The following is a 16,803-nucleotide window of genomic DNA, read 5'->3' on the forward strand; positions in this document are numbered from 1 at the left end:
TTGTTCAAGCTTTATTTTTTTCAAGTCCATGGTTAATTGCTGTAAGGCAGCCCAAAAACCAAGCTTAAGTGGCTCTCATGAACGTAACTGTACATGCACCTTATTTCACTGAGGTAGCAACATCCTCAGAGAAAGAAACAAAAAACATCAGCCGATGATTTCACTGACTAAATGGTCACAAGGTAGCAAACCCACATAGCATGTTGTAGTGTAAATAAAGAAACAGCCCTGCCCTGTTGCTTCACACACTCTCTCTCTCTCTCTCTCTCTCTCTCTCTCTCTCTCTCTCTCTCTCTCTCTCCCCCTCCCTCCCTCTCTCTCTCTCTCTCTCTCTCTCTCTCTCTCGCTCTCTCTCTTTCTCTCTCCCCCTCCCTCCCTCTCTCTCTCTTTCTCACACACACACCCTGTATGCATACAAATCGTATTCCGAATTGTGAATAAAAACTGAATGCAGTGATGTGGATGTGCCAAATTTCAATATAATAGAACATGGATGACAGATCAAAAGTTTAAACCGTGAAAATTTATAATTTTAAGGGAATATTCCGTGTCAAGATTTCATGGTGTCAACAAGTAGCAGTGAAAGTAACTGCACGACATCAGCAGTAATAGTAACTGCCACAGCAGTTCACATCTCAGATCATAAATATGCAGGAGTCAGGTCCATTCTACTTGAAAAAGGACAGCGTTACCATGCCACTGTTGTACGTCGTATGGGAGGACAATGTGGAAAATGTCCTCTGTTAATATATGTCTGTTGAAACACACTTATTTGGGCCGCCATGAATGGATCAACTTGTTCTGAAGCCTCCTAGTACCATTACAAATTAAACCAGCACATGTAACTAACTTGCGTTTCACTCAATCTTTTGCAAAGTGCCTGCTTATTTCTTTATGTGGTGCTACAACTGCCTGGCTCAAGACAGACGAAAAGAACACACTGTAGTGCCCATATTTATTAATATAAGTGTAGTGCATATGTGCTACAAGTATACCTGACGTATAAACCAAAACATAATGAGCTAGAAGTATACCTGACATGTAAACTAAAACATAATGAGCTAGAAGTATACCTGACATGTAAACTAAAACATAATGAGCTAGAAGTATACCTGACATATAAACCAAAACATAATGAGCTAGAAGTATACCTGACATATAAACTAAAACATAATGAGCTAGAAGTATACCTGACATATAAACTAAAACATAATGAGCTAGAAGTATACCTGACATATAAACCAAAACATAATGAGCTAGAAGTATACCTGACATATAAACTAAAACATAATGAGCTAGAAGTATACCTGACATATAAACTAAAACATAATGAGCTAGAAGTATACCTGACATATAAACTAAAACATAATGAGCCTCTCAGGAAGGCAAGATCGAGATGAGTCTGGCGCCGCAGGAGGAGCCCAGAGAAAATCAAGAGTCTTTATAGTGGCATGATGGGATCAATTACAGTTGATTGGCTGGAATCTGGTTTGTGTACACGCACACAGACACACGCACACACACACACGCACACGCACACGCACACACACACGCACTGTAAACACTGGCAGACAATGACTTAAGGTGCCCAGTGTCAATATTATATAGTTACTAAGGAGTAAAGGATGCTCTGATGTCATGTAAGGTATATGTATGTTATGTATTTGACCTGTATCTATCTGTTTTCAGCACTTACATCCGGAGACAAAGACATATCAGTCAGCTCATCAGACGAAGAAGACTCAGACAGTGCCTCCATTCCCTCCAATGACAGCCACAAGGTGAGCTACATGAGGAAATATTCTTCGGAATATTTAATAATATCTGCAGTGTGTGTATCTGTGCAAGCAAGGTGTTTCAAAATCTGTAAAAGAAAGTTGTGTATTGCCTAGCTATTTTGGTAACTGTGTGTGATTTCCTCAGGACATTATGGTGGGGCCTCAGTACCAAGCCACTATCCCTCCTCTCGGCGTCTTCCCCTGCCAGGACCGAGGTAACGCCTTGCTTAAGCTGTGATGCGTACAACTGTGACTCTGCTGTTACTCTGCAGCTGTCTTGCGTTTCTCTGCAACTGTGATCAATTGCTCTGAAACTGTGGGAAAATACTCTGCAACTGTCCTAAATTACTCTGATCACAGTTATGGAGTAATCTATCACAGCTGCAATCACTCTGCAACTGTGATGTGTGGCTCTGTAACTGTGATAAATGACTGTGTGACTGTGATTGACCTACAAAGCTTAAAGCCAGTAGCCACACTGAGGTTAGACAGGAAATGAATTAGACCGGACTTCATGGTGACTCTTTTTTACTTTGACCATCATGTTTCTCCTGTGCCTTCTTTTAAAAGTACTGTTAAAAACTCTAACAAAACTGTGAAACCTTCGACGTGTTCAGTTCAATTCAATTCAATTCATTAGGGACCATGTACAATTAAAACATAAATGTTGCCATTTCATCCAGTGTACCAGAGTTAGCTATTTTACATCTATAGTCCCTTGAAGGACAGTGTTTGGTCTCTTCTGTCGTACAAGTACATGAAATTTCAATTATTCTGTCAACGTCTGGCCATCGCCCATGTTTCACCCTGTTATACAAGTTCATGAACCACTGAAACAATATTAGGAACCTTATCTCAAGATTGAAAAAAACAGCATAGTTGTACGGTATCAGAGACGGTCTAACAATGGTCTTAGCAACAGTATCTCTGACGGTATACAGTAGAAGTACTCTTACAGCTGTAATTACAACACTAGTAAAATATGTTATATTACAAAGTTGAAACCATGTCATTACATTACATTACATTACGTTGCATTTGGCAGACGCTTTATAACCAAAGCGACTTTCAAAAGAGGACATATTCAAGCCAACATCACAAGCAAATACAAAGTGCACAGGAGATATACAGAACAACAAGTGCAGTTGCAGAGGGGTTATTTTTTTTTATTTATTTTTTTTTTTAATTAAAGAGTAAATAACGAGTACACACACACAAACTAAACTAAACTAAACATCATGTCAGGAGTCTGCCCTGGGGCAAGGCCAGTTCAAGCATTAGTCTAGTAGATTCTCTCGAAAGAGGAAGTCTTCAGTTGTTTCTTGAAAGCTGCAAGAGATGTGCTTAGTCTTGCTGTCTCTGGGAGACCGTTCCACCACTTGGGTACCACAACGGAGAACAATCTTGACTGGGAGTACCTAGAGCGACTGGATGGCAGAGCCAGACGGCTTGTGCTGGATGAGCGCAGATCTCTTCCAGTAACATAGGGCGTTAGTAGGTCCTTCAGATAAGCAGGGGCCGTTCCTGTGATGGTTTTGTAGGCAAGGGTCAATGCCTTGTGCTTGATCCGGGCGGCGATCGGTAACCAGTGCAACTCAATAAATAGAGGAGTAACATGGGTCCTTTTGGGTTGATTGAATATATCAACCACTAGTCATACCATACCACTAGTGTTGTAATTACATCTGTAAGAGTACTTCTACTCCTACTTTATACACCTCTGGTTACAGTATGAGGGGTTAAAACAGCACTATCTGTGATGTTACCTGTTGCAGCCTATGAGAGTGAAGACCAGTTGCTATGGAAACCAGGGGTCATGTCACCTTCTGAGGTGGAGAGGTTCCTAATCCTGGCACACAGGCAATGGGGACAACACCCGGATACCATGTCAACGCACACCGTCAAGGACAACGAACAGGTACGCAGGTTGATGTCACAGATGATATCATCCAACACCTACCATTTACCTCATCTGCAGAGCCTGCAATGAGATGAGATGTCTGATGTGTTGTGTGTGAGAACATGCATGCTTGCTTTTTGTTGTAATTCTCATGAACTGTAAGATAATTGAAACTGACTAATTTGTTTCTTTCTGTCACCACCCGACCCCCAACCCATCCTCTCACTCTAACTTTCTCTGGCTCTGTCTATTTCTCACACTCCATTTTCACCTATTTCCTTCAGGCACTGTACGAGCTTGTGAAATGTGACTTCAAGGCAGAAGAAGCGTTGAGAAGACTACACTTTAATGTTAAAGTTTTTAATGGTAATAACTTGTGGAGTCTGTATTACAGTAATGCTTTTTAATGCAAACATTTGCCATCACAGACACAGAACTTCAAGCATAGTATTTTATTTGACCAGCGTTTTAAGCCTTCATCAGTGTGTATGTGTGTGAAATGCTCCTGTTGAAGGCGTAAGCCGAAAAATGCTATTGCATGAAGTTCTGAGTGTGCGACGGCAAATTTTTGTATAAAGTAACTTATTGGGCCATTGTGCGCACCTCACACGGTGTGCGACATACACTGTGCAATATTTTCCATTGCAAGTATTCACACTGTACGACACAACAGGCTTGTTTTCTGAGACTCACGATTGACGCCCGATTGAGCAAGAATTGAGCCCGATTCTTGTAACTCACAAATCGTGGCAAAATCAGGCCAAATATCGCACAGTGTATACCTGGCATGAAACTGAAGACAATCTAGTAATACCTCTTCCCGTCGCCTGTTGTATCCTGCTCAACAGAGGACCTGTGTGGCTGGAGTGAAGAGGAGCGTAGGAATTTTGAACATGGCTTCCGTGTCCATGAGAAGAACTTCCATCTCATTCAGGCCAACAAGGTCAGTCCAACATGCCCTGTATGTCCATGTATAACCACTGTCAATAACACAGATGATCAACTTAATTTTACACTTTCATTGACCGTGTTAACAATGCCTTAGGGTCCATCCTTGCCTTAAGTTAACATGAGTGTAAAGGCTCTTTTCCACTGCCGGTTTTCCGGAAGACCTACAGCTTGACACAGCGTGACTCTCCCGCCACTTTTTGCTTTTCAATTGAGCAAGGCACAGCTCAGTCGTATAGCAAACGGTGCCGGCCGAGTAGTAGCGCACGTGTTGAGCTGTAAACCTACCAGAAAACCGGCAGTGGAAAAGAGCCTTAGGTGTGTTAGTGGTATAGGCCCAGTAATTAACTTTTTTCATTTCTGGTTCGAGATTCATTTATTTTCTCTAGAAGGAAATTTGTCCTGGATGTGCAGGCAGCTGCCATGTAACTTGTAACAGAATGCATGGTTGATTTAAGAGGGAACACCAGCTTAGATGTCAGGTGGTACAACCACAGCTAATGCTCATGAATTCATTAGTAATTGGCCATTCATGTACTGCAGTGAATATGCTTCTTACATACTCCACTAAAAACAAAAACATTTAATCCATACAATTGTGGCATTAGCTGTGGGTGCCCCACCCTGATGGTGTGGTAATACTAAAACGCCATTGACCTTAGAGACAGAGTACTGCTTTTGATGATGATGGGCAGTTAGGCATCTAGGCGTCAACCAGAAACTGGAAAAGGTCCTCGGAAATAGGGAACTAAATTTTTTTTCAAGCTCTTAAGAGGAACTCCTGTTTACAACTGCACTCTTTCGATAACATGACCTGAGATGAATGAGAATCTTCACCAATGGCGGTTTTAGGAAATGTGAGGCTCTAACAAGATCTTGACCTTGCTCAGTGCAAAAACCAGGCCTATCTATAGTCTCTTTTCCATTGGGTTCCGCGTTCCGGTGCGGGCTTTATAAATATTCATGAAACTTGACGGGGGTCGATGGTGCTGTCTCGCACGCATTTCCATACAACAGGGACTAGAACTGGGCCGTATGATCAGCTGCTGCAACTAGCCGCGACAACACCGTGTTTTCACGCCATGGTGAATCTAAGCCCTAATCTAAACAATAGGACCTATATAGGACTAAATATAACCAGCGATCTCCTTCTCTTAGACCCATAGACATGTGTTTGGGCTTGTTCGAAAGCTGCGAATCTTAGCTTTTCACAGGTTTTTACGGAACGTTTTTATGTTCTTTCAATCCAAAGTTACATAACTTTAAGCGGCCGCTGTTTCAAGCGAAAAAATAGCGCTTTCCAACCATTTTTTTTATCTCGTCATTTTTTCCCGAACAGCCAGCGATCACCTTAACCTAGACCTACAGACATGTGTTAGGGTTTGTTCAAAAGCTGAGATTCTTAGCTTTTTACAGGTTTTTACGGCACGTGTTTATGTTCTTTAAATCCAAAGTTATTTAACTTTAAGCGGCCGCCACTTCAAGTAAACAATGGCGTTGTTGCAGCCGGATAGAGAGGAAATCTTTTTTGTCATGGCTGTGTTCTTTGTTCCCTCGAATAAACCACAGTTGTCTTTTTCATTCGAAATTTTCATTTTTACATTTAATTTGATAACAGCAAATTCGCCATCCCTCTGCAGGTTCGTATATGAAAATAGCCTATGTGCAATGAAAAGGGCTAGCCTACTTTAGTGTGCCCTATTTTGCATGGTGGTAAAAAAGACCGACTTCTCACAAGGAGGCGGCGTGGAGCTTTGGAAATAGCGTGATTTTAAAATAATAGCCTAATAGGCTAATAATATAACTCCTTGGCCAAGGACTGGAGTTAGGCTACTTCTCTAGTCTACTGTAAAAACTGCAGACAGAAAAGCGATGTTGATTTTTAAAGTGCGTGGGTGGGGATAGGTGTTTGCACATGCCGGTAAATCCTAACACAGGCAACATGTAGCCTAGTGGAACTCAGCTCCGCACGCCTCAAACCACATCTTTCGCGATTCTATAATCGCCCCTGTTTGAGCCCTGTTTGAGCTGATGATGGGTGTGTATGGGTGGAGTAAATGCAAAAAGAAAACGAAACCACGCCCCAGCAGTGCGCAGCCCCGTTCTAACAGGGCTAGTCGAAAAGGGGCTTATGATCTTCGCAGACTTTGGTATTAGTCTCTTTGTTTGGCCTTGTCGTCCTGTATGTAGTACTGTACATATGCACTCAGTAGGCAAGTGTATGGAGTATTTACACAGTGATTGGCTACTAGCCTGGTCCTGACCATCCCATAATACTACCATTTCATTTTGTATTCATGGTCTGGAGGTTGTTTGATCTTACGCGATTGCAGGAAGCAGGAAGGAACGTTTCTGAAAAATCAGGATTTAACTTATAAGTTGTGTCGAACAAACATGTCTGACGACTATCTATGGCGATGTAGCACTGTTTAACTGACATGTCTGACAGAACATCTTACCGTAGGATAAAATTACAATGTAGGACCGTTTGTCAGAACACCGGCGCAAATCCTACCGGTCAACATCGCTCCACAGAAAACAGGTACCAGACGTAGTGCGGAGCCAAGTCTCTTGCCGGAAGTACGGCTAATTGGCTACAGCTCAGTGCCACATATTCCAAATTACCTGGTTTTACCTGTCCAATTAGGCAAACACCTGCTTGAAGCAGGCAGGTGACAGCAGGTTATTTGGAATATGTGGCACTGGATTGTAGCTTCAGCTTCAGAATCCATGTTGCCCATCACTGTTAATACCTGAGGAAGAAATCAGAGAGGCATGACGATGGCATACTCCATTCCCCTTTATATTACATGCTCTGTGTTAATATTGTTCTTTCCTCGTCTCCCTGTAGGTACGCACGCGTTCGGTAGGCGAGTGTGTGGAGTACTACTACCTGTGGAAGAAATCAGAGCGGCACGACTACTTCATGCAGATGCAGCAGACCACCAGAATAGGGCGCCGCAGATACAACGTACAGATAAGCAACATGTGAGTCCAAACTGTAGTGTGTACACTACACACACACACACTCACTCACTCACTCACTCACTCACTCGCTCGCTCACTCACTCACTCACTCACTCACTCACTCACTCACTCACTCACTCACTCACTCGCTCGCTCACTCGATCACTCGATCACACACAATAACAACACAAGAAATGGCCCTTCTCATCCATGTTTTGCTAAGCTTTCATTTAACTTTCAATAAAAAACCCATGGGGCTCTATTGACCATTTCTTACTGTGTGTGTGTGTGTGTGTGTGTGTGTGTGTGTGTGTGTGTGTGTGTGTGTGTGTGTGTGTGTGTGTGTGTGTGTGTGTGTGTGTGTGTGTGTGTGTGTGTGTGTGTGCGTGCGTGTGTGTGTGTGTGTGCGCCTCAGTGATGACGGGGATCAGGATGGGGATGCTGGAGAGCTGGAGAGGAGCAGCAGTAGCAACTCACACACGTCCAATGGCCAATCCCACACCCCCGCCCCCTCTCCAGACCTGGAGAAGCAAGGTAACGCACGCACGCACACACACACACACACACACACACACACACACACACACACACACACACACACACACCGCCCAATCCAAAACACATAGAGTGGCAACGTAAGACACACACATACACACACACCCGACGTACACAAGCAAGGACACACACACACACACACACACACACACACACGGACACACACACAGCCCAATCCAACACACACTCCCCCCTCCCAGACCCGCATAAGCAAAGACAAACACACACACACACACACACACACACACACACACACACACACACACACACACAGGTGTGCAAGTTCATGTCATTTGTTTTCATTACCGTTCACTCCTTTGATTTGCTCTTTACTGTTTCATAAAGAAGTTGTTTATTTTGATGTACATTACATTGGTCAGAGCATGTGTGTCCCTGGTACACTCCATCTCTGCGCCCATTTGTTTGTGATTTTGGGTTTTCATTTTCCATTCCTTTTTGTTTTTTTTTGTCTTCTGTTGTCTGTGCATTGTGTGTGTATGTCTTTGTGTGCATTCATGTGTGTGTGCGTGACTGCGTGTGTGTATTTGTGTGTGCGCGTGTCACACACACACACCTGCTTCCTGGCCCCAGAAGAGTATCAGGGTCGTCCGCGGCGGAAGCGAGCAACGCGTTTTCAGTTAAAGCCCTGAGCACACGCAACGCACTGCATGCACTGCAGCCAGGGCACACAGGTAACACCTGGGACAGCAGAGGGGAGATGGAGGAAGGAGACACTCGCACTCACACTAGCGCCTAATGATTTAACCCATTGTGTCCTGGAAACACATATATGCTGCATTCAGGTTCTTGAGATTTGAGCTATTTTATTAAAAATGTGGGTAAGTTAGAGCTGAATGAACACATTCTAAAGCAAAACGAGGGTCCTAGCTTTTAAATGCAACTTATTTCATGTTTGTATGTGCTTTGGGGGCTGAGATATTTAGGATTTAATAGGCAGAGGGCACCCTTTCCCAAAAAGGGCATAGGGCAAAATGGGTTAACACAGTATTTAACTGGGTGCTGAATCCCACATAAAACAAAGACGAATGAAGGAGGCGAAGGACAGCACTCCTCAGATTTCTTGGTTTATTCGCCTACGAATGTTTCGGGCAGAGCCCTTCTTCGGCATGTAATGGCCGTTTCATATTGAAGAAGGGCTCTGCCCGAAACATTCGTAGGTGAATAAATAAAGAAAGATCTGAAGAGTGCCATCCTTCACTTAATGCATTCGTCTACGTTTTATGTGGGATTCAGCACCCAGTTAAAAACTGTATTAATCATTAGGCGATTGATGTGAGCGTTTGTCTTCCACTTTACAGTACAGGGGGGAGGCATGCAGTAGTGGCACAGGGGACAGACATGTGGGCATCGAGCCATGTGGGCATGGGGGTGAGCCATAGGGCAGGGGCACATATGTATGGCACGCAGGTAACACCAGGCACAGGGGAGAGTCGCAGGGGTACCGTTTTGGAAGACCCCTGAGGAGTGAGCGGGTGGGAGACAAAGAGAGGGGAGAGTACTGTTTATGGTCATGGTTTATGGTTTGTTAATGGTTAAACGGTCCCGTTTTGTAGCTTCTGGTATTAACGGTCGGATTAGACAAGAACTATTGAAACCGAAAAGCTAAATTATAATGGGAGATGAAAAAATATACAGTAATCTAGCCTTTTTCCCGAAAACAAGAGTGCTCCTTTGAATTACTTAAATTCTTGTGATTGATAGAGACTCTATTGTTACTACGGACTAATTCTTGCCACGTGTGTTTAACTCCCTTTTTTGGTTCTCTTTCTCTTTTTCTCTCTCTTCCCGCCGTCCCTCTGTCCATCTCTCTCCTTCTCTTTCCTCCTCTCACTAGATACAGGGTGTGGGCTGTCCATAGGAGACCTCTGCGCCTCCTCCTGTGCCTCCCCCTGCCCCCTCTCCTCCTCTTCTTCCTCCTCACCTCCTCCTCCTCCTCTGGGAGCAGACTCCCTCTTCAGCTCCTACCCCCCGCTGCCTCACCTGGAGGACTTGAGTAGTGCGCCTCCTCCCCCGCCCCCTTGCTCCGACTCCCTGTCCCCCCCGCAGCTCTTCCCCTCTTACTACACCCCCCCGCCCCCCTCCTCCCCCTACCTCTGCACCCCCTCCAGTGACGGCTCCCCGCCCCACATCATCTCCAGCATCCCGCCCCACCTCGACCTTCACCATGACCCCCATCATGACCCCCATCATGACCTCCATCATGACCTTCATCATGACCTTCACGAAGACCCCAGCTTTTGCCACCTGCAGCTGGGCTCCTATCTCCAGGGTGACGATCTCCTGCCTGCGCTGCAGAGTAACCTGGACCTGGCTATGCCCCCGCTGCTGCCTCGGATGCCCCCCATGACCACCCCCCTCCCCCTCCCCGAACTCACCCCGGGGCCACTGCTGTCCCCACCCCGACCCCACCTGCTGGGGCCCTTCCTCCCCCTCCCCCTCTCCCCCTCCCCCTCCGCCTCGGACGCCGCTGACTTTGGGCCGTCGCTGGATCACTTCTCCCGCCTGCTCGCTGCCCGGCTGTCAAACGGTGACTAGGTGGGTGTTGTGGAGGCAAGTCGGAGGGATAGAGGGGGAGTCTTTTGTCTCCTCTCGAATGTCCAGAAATGATCTTGTACTGTATTCTTCACCGGACTGATGGATAATTCAGTCCACATCCGTGCCAAGGGTAAAGACAATCCCGTAAGTTATGATTTCTGCAGTGAGCGAAACCTTTCTAGATGGATTGTGGAGACGATGTCTGATTCTGATCATCGCTTGTGTGGTCCCAAAAGCACAGAACTTGACGTACTCAAGTACTGTTTTCAGGCCGACCAGAACCAACTTTCCGGTTGACGAACGCTAAGATCTGCTGCATTAACACGCCGGGCCGGTTCACGATTAGGTGCGGGAATGGGCACCGGCACGATTCTCAGTGGGTCTACACGCGCCAAAGGTGATCTTTGTAGCACCAAAACGTTCTGATGAGACCGGTCTGGAAGCGGACAGACATATCTGAAACTAGTACGAACTGACTAGTACGAAACGTCATCTCTCCCAGCCTACAGACGTTTGTCGAGCTACTGTCACCTGACTTTGAGCCTCTTTTTCAAGACGCTTTTGTGTCCCTTTCTTTTGCCTCAGCGTCCCACCAAAGCTTTTGACTTGTTTCGTACTCCGCTCCCGTTTGAGACATCTGTGTCAATTCATGTCCCTGTGTCAACCTCTTATGTTGATGGTAGTGAACTACGGACTGTGATTCCGTTTGGACTTTTGTGCAAAGACAGAGAGAAAGAGAATTTATTCCTACGTACCTAAGTGCACACACGTCCCTCCTCCCTTGTAAAAGATCTCGTGATGGTCTCGTACAGAGTATTTTGTTCTATCAATGTGATTATGATGTGATTGGATTTTTTTTGTTTTCGTGAGTGTGTAAGTTTGTATGTGAGGAACTGGAAAAAAAAAGAAACGTGATGTTGATTTTTTTGTGGTGAATGGAGTGTGTCTCCAAACACAACACATTTGAAAAAAAAAAAAATACTATTTAAGTATCATTTTTTTACATCTTTCCCTGTGCTTCCTTCCATGCACATGCGTTTTGCCCGATCCTGATCTCTCCTAAGACTGGGCTTCAGTTGTACGGTTTTTATCTGAACAGGCAATGTGTGCAATACGAAACCCACGTTCGTCAGGGATTTATGACTTCTCACTTTTCTTTTGTTTGTTTATTTGTTTATGTGTCCGTTTCCATGATAACACATGCTCTCAGAGGACCTCTTGTTTGTCTGCAAATGCCACACACAGGAACAACGATTCGTCACCTGAGACTTGTATGATTTTCTCTATAAATTTCTCTGACCATGTGACTGCATCTATGAAATCATGAGTTAAGCGTTGTGACCAGGCAAACGTTTATTGCAGTGTCACACAGCGCTTAACCCACCAGCAGTGGATGGAAGCAGTAATGTTGTGATTCGAAAGACAGGAAATGATAGCTTCTCATCACATCACATCACATCACATCGCATTGTCGGCTCCTCTTAAGATATCAAGACGCACTAGCTTTCATGAATCTTTGACACTGCTGATCTTGAGAAATGTAGAATCATGGAACCTTGAAATGTAGAATCATGGAACCTTGAATCTGGAATTACCGTGGACCAACTCACCACTACATCAAACTTGCTTGATTGTTGTTATCAAACTTGACTGTTAGGCTATCAGATGCCGATTTTTTTTTTTTCGGAAGCATATCTGGTATGTTTCTGAGCAGCCTGGTTTGGTTTGGTACAGTACATAATTCTTCTATTACTATTAAACTTGAGTGGATGTTCAATTGGCGTCTGAAAACACCTTAAACTAAGTTAGTATATCAAATGGTAGATATTAGATCAAACTTAAAACCCCCAGAGACTTTGCAGTCCACAAAATTTTAACTGCTTTAGCCTACACCATCCTAAATGCCTGATTTGAAAGTGCAGTTGCTGAAAGGTTTGCACTTTTTAAACTTTCAACAGTGTTCATTGAATTCATGTACTGATGTGACTGTCAACACCTTGCCTGCAAATGAAGGGTTCTGTGCTCATTGCAAATGCAAACCAATCCATGCAAACCAAACCAAATCATGCCCATGTCCACAATATTCACTCATTCAAAGAGCGTTATATATGGTGTGCGCAACATAAGTTTGTACCCTATAACACACCCTATGTGTGAACATTTTGGATTCAGCCTATATCAGACTGAATGTTACTGCTTGCAGGGAAACGAGCCTATTTGTCTCCAGGCTGTCGTTGTTTGTAAGGTGACTACCCAAAGAGACTGTGGATCAGAACACCATCTATAAGTGGCAGTCACACATCGTAGGGTTCTTCTGTGTCTAGAGAGTCTTGCAACACTTCTTTCCAGTACCTGTCTGTGATACAACTTACACGTCCATTGGAATCTTGCAAAGAGCAAAAACAAAATCCACCATCATTGTGAATGACACAGAACTACTTGAGTGAAGAGACTATTATCCTAACTCCTGTCCTCCACTTGTGCTTATGGCCTTGTGCTTCATTGATGCCCTGCCTCTGTGGAGAAAACAATAGTTTCCCCGCTGTCAGCCTATCCATAGCAACTTTTGGGGGACTTTCCCCCCATTTAACATCCCAATTGCAAATGAGAAAATACCCTTTATTGATGGTGTTTTTGCAAGATTTTGAATTAAACTTCTGTCGTCAGTGATGTCTTGCGATGTCTTAACGAGGCGACAAGCGCAAGACGGGGAAGGGAATTAGGATAATGGAAAGAACTCCTTATCTGTGTCTGAAATGTTCTACCATTCACCACCTACTGCACTACATAGTGTGTGTTCCAATATGCAACCTTGCATCCTCCACTTGTGCTTGTGGCCTCATACCAGGAAGTAATATGTCATGATGACATCACTGACAACAGCATTATATTTCAATATCTTGCAAAAGCTCAATTGTAAAGTCATTTTCTCATTTGCAAACTGGATGGTGAATGAAGAATAGTCCCCCAAAAATAGTTTCGGCTAGGCTGACAGCAGGGAAACTTATTTGTCTTCTCCACAGAGGAGGAGCCAGGAGGCGGGGTGAGGCCACAAACACAAGTGGAGGACGCAAGGTTGCATATTGGAATGCACTCATAGACTGAGATGTTCTGGTTTGACCTTCCTGTTTGCATGGATATAGAGCTGTTCCATCCACTTGTACTGGTGAGATTAGAGTGATTTAGCTGCCCATGTTCATGCTTGGTCAGAGTATGAGTGAGGTCCCCCTACATAGCCCCACTGTGTTAATTGACTTCATGATATTTATGTATACATGTTATTTTTCCACTCCTACTGTCTGGGTGAATTTGAATTATGTGATGATTTGTCGATGATGAGTTTGTTTACTGGCGAGAGGTGCAGAGAAGTGTGGTGTTGGAAGAGGCTGAAAGGGAGTTAAACACTGCCTTTGTTTCTTATTTTGTAAAACAAAAAACAACAAAAAGCAATTTATATTGTATCTCCTCTGTTATATTAATTTGTTGTTATAATTATTGTTATATTTTGTAAGAAAATAATTGAAATGAATTGACAGGAGAAATGACCAGGTAAATACATTAAACTTCTGAAAGAAAATACTTTTAAAAGTTTTTTTAAAAGAACAAAACAAACACTGACTGTTCTTCTAATGGATCAATACTGGACATAGACAGAACTTCAACTTTAGACAGAAATAAATTACCTACTTCCAAAGGCCTTCATGTGAAGATTTTGTTTAAATTCACAGTTAAACACAGGATTACAGTGACAGTGACTTTTTTCTTTTAGCAACTTGTAGTGGAGTAATATTTGAAAAGGAATAACTATACTTCCACTCAATTAAAGGAATTGTATCCACCTCAGCATAACATTAGGCCTACAAATATCAAATTCATTTATCCAAAGCAGCTTGCAGTGTTGTAAAATATTTCAAATTTCTCACCTCATCACAGAGAGCATGCCAAGAGACTGAGACAAATTGGAGAGTGTGTCTGGCGAAAGAATAAGACTGTTGAGGCTACAAGCTGTTCAGAAAGTTCTCAGCAGCTCCTTGACATCCATGATGGATAGCTCTCGCTCTTGTAGCAGCTGTTCCACCATTGAGGAACCACAAAAGAGAAGAGACTGGGTAAGATGCTCTTGTCAGGAGGGGCCAAGGCCAGACAATGTTCTTATGGTGAGCACATTGTTCGATCAGGATGGGTCATTAACCTTAAAATTGAATTGAGTTCAGGGGCAGGTGCAGACAGACCTTAGTCACTTTGCAGGCATACACCATATTTTGGAGATTGTTGTTAAACTGCTGGGAATGTTATATCATGGTATCACTAGCTGGATGGTACTAATCTTTGGGTGTCATGTGCAAAGGAACTTCTGATGAACAGCAGCTCATTAATACTTCCCTCTCTGAATGAAGTTCTGCAATCGCAGGGGATATGCTCCCATTAGCGCCATCTGCTGGAAGATACCAGCTGTGGCCCTGCATCAGTCAGCAGGAGTGCTGTGGTGAGTGCAAACTTTGAATTATGAGCGTTAATTAAAATAATCACATTTTATTTTGGAGAATCAAAACTGTATAGCCTTGGGCTGGTGGTGGGCGCATGTTTACTGAAGTAGAGAAGGTGAAGACCTCTGAAGTTGTGCATATATCTGCTTCTTTCTTTCTTTCTTTCTTTCTTTCTTTCTTTCTTTCTTTCTTTCTTTCTTTCTTTCTTTCTTTCTTTCTTTCTTTCTTTCTGTCTGTCTGTCTGTCTGTCTGTCTGTCTGTCTGTCTGTCTGTCTGTCTGTCTGTCTGTCTGTCTGTCTGTCTGTCTGTCTGTCTGTCTGTCTGTCTGTCTTTCTTTCTTTCTTTCTTTCTTTCTTTCTTTCTTTCTTTCTTTCTTTCTTTCTTTTCTTTCTTCTTTTTCTTTCTTTTCTTTCTTTCTTCTTTCTTTCTTTCTTTTCTTTTCTTTCTTTCTGTCTGTCTGTCTGTCTGTCTGTCTGTCTGTCTGTCTGTCTGTCTGTCTGTCTGTCTGTCTGTCTGTCTGTCTGTCTGTCTGTCTGTCTGTCTGTCTGTCTATCTATCCCTGAGGCAGACCGCTGACTCATCCTTGCCTTATGTGTTTTGTCCAGACAAAGCAGCTGCTTTTCATACCTGAGGGTTTGCCTCTGAACCCATTACAAATGTGATGCAACTTAAAGTGCTCCCTCCATATCTCAAAGTCAACAGGCGTTCTCGTAAAACTTAAACCGTTTTCCATTCAGAGCTTGCTGTTGAACCATTCAAAGGAACCATAGCCTAAACCTTTTCAGTCATTTAAAAATGTTTCAGAATCAACACAATGGGCTCAAACAGAACTAAGCAAATTTGAAGGAACATGGCAATTCCAATTCCAAATTCTAAGGGCAAACAATAAAGGTATTGTTTTAAGCTTAGTACTGTTTTTAGCGAGGGGATTTAAATCTTGCACATCCAGTATTCCTCACACTGAATGTCAGACACAGCAGGCAGGTGGAGTGCACATACCCTCACAGACCAACAGGGGGCAGGCTAAGAACAGGGAGTAGAGATCTGGGGAAAGGAAAAGCAGAAAACGTCATACTAGTACACAACATTAAGGACACTACTTTGACCCAACTTTAAAATGAAAGACAGTGGCTGCACGAATCTTTGTAACCTTGTTTTAATTATCTAAGTGTAGCCTATATATCAGGTTGGCAACAATGTTAAGTTCATTCAATATACAGTAAAATGATCAATTCAATGACCATATTTTTTGTTACACTGTGTTTTGTTACACTTCTTACACTGTGTCATTAGCCCTGACAGAACAAAAGTAATGTTCAGTCATTTAACAAACAGCCCTTTCACGGGTGAGGCATACATGCAATTTCGTTGTGTGCAGTGTTCACTTGTGTGCTGTGGAGTGCTGTGTCACAATGACAATGGGAGTTGGAGTTTCCCACTTGGGCTTTCACTTCACTTTCACTTCACTTAAGTACTTACAACATGCATTTTTTTCTCATGTTGCAAGAAAATAAAGATGTAAGAAATGAAAGTTGTAAGAAAATAACATTGCAAAAAGCTTTTTACTGCACTCTGACTGACCTTCCCACCACACACAAACGGTTGAGGCTGT

The 16,803-nt window shown here is 43.4% G+C and overlaps 1 protein-coding gene across 1 annotated transcript in view; it reads left to right on the plus strand.

Moving 5' to 3' along the window:
- mier2 (mesoderm induction early response 1, family member 2) overlaps positions 1-11,809 on the plus strand; it is a 36,344-nt gene extending 24,535 nt beyond the window's left edge. The window contains exons 5-13 of the mRNA XM_063201034.1: positions 1,690-1,781; positions 1,924-1,993; positions 3,554-3,696; positions 3,963-4,044; positions 4,527-4,621; positions 7,478-7,614; positions 8,009-8,127; positions 8,740-8,840; positions 10,004-11,809. Coding sequence (XP_063057104.1) covers positions 1,690-1,781; positions 1,924-1,993; positions 3,554-3,696; positions 3,963-4,044; positions 4,527-4,621; positions 7,478-7,614; positions 8,009-8,127; positions 8,740-8,798 — 797 coding nt within the window. The 3' untranslated portion in view covers positions 8,799-8,840; positions 10,004-11,809. The remainder of the gene's footprint in view (positions 1-1,689; positions 1,782-1,923; positions 1,994-3,553; positions 3,697-3,962; positions 4,045-4,526; positions 4,622-7,477; positions 7,615-8,008; positions 8,128-8,739; positions 8,841-10,003) is intronic.
- The last annotated feature ends 4,994 nt before the right edge of the window (positions 11,810-16,803 follow it).

Source organism: Engraulis encrasicolus, chromosome 6 (assembly GCF_034702125.1).
Source record: "Engraulis encrasicolus isolate BLACKSEA-1 chromosome 6, IST_EnEncr_1.0, whole genome shotgun sequence".
NCBI lineage: Eukaryota > Metazoa > Chordata > Actinopteri > Clupeiformes > Engraulidae > Engraulis > Engraulis encrasicolus.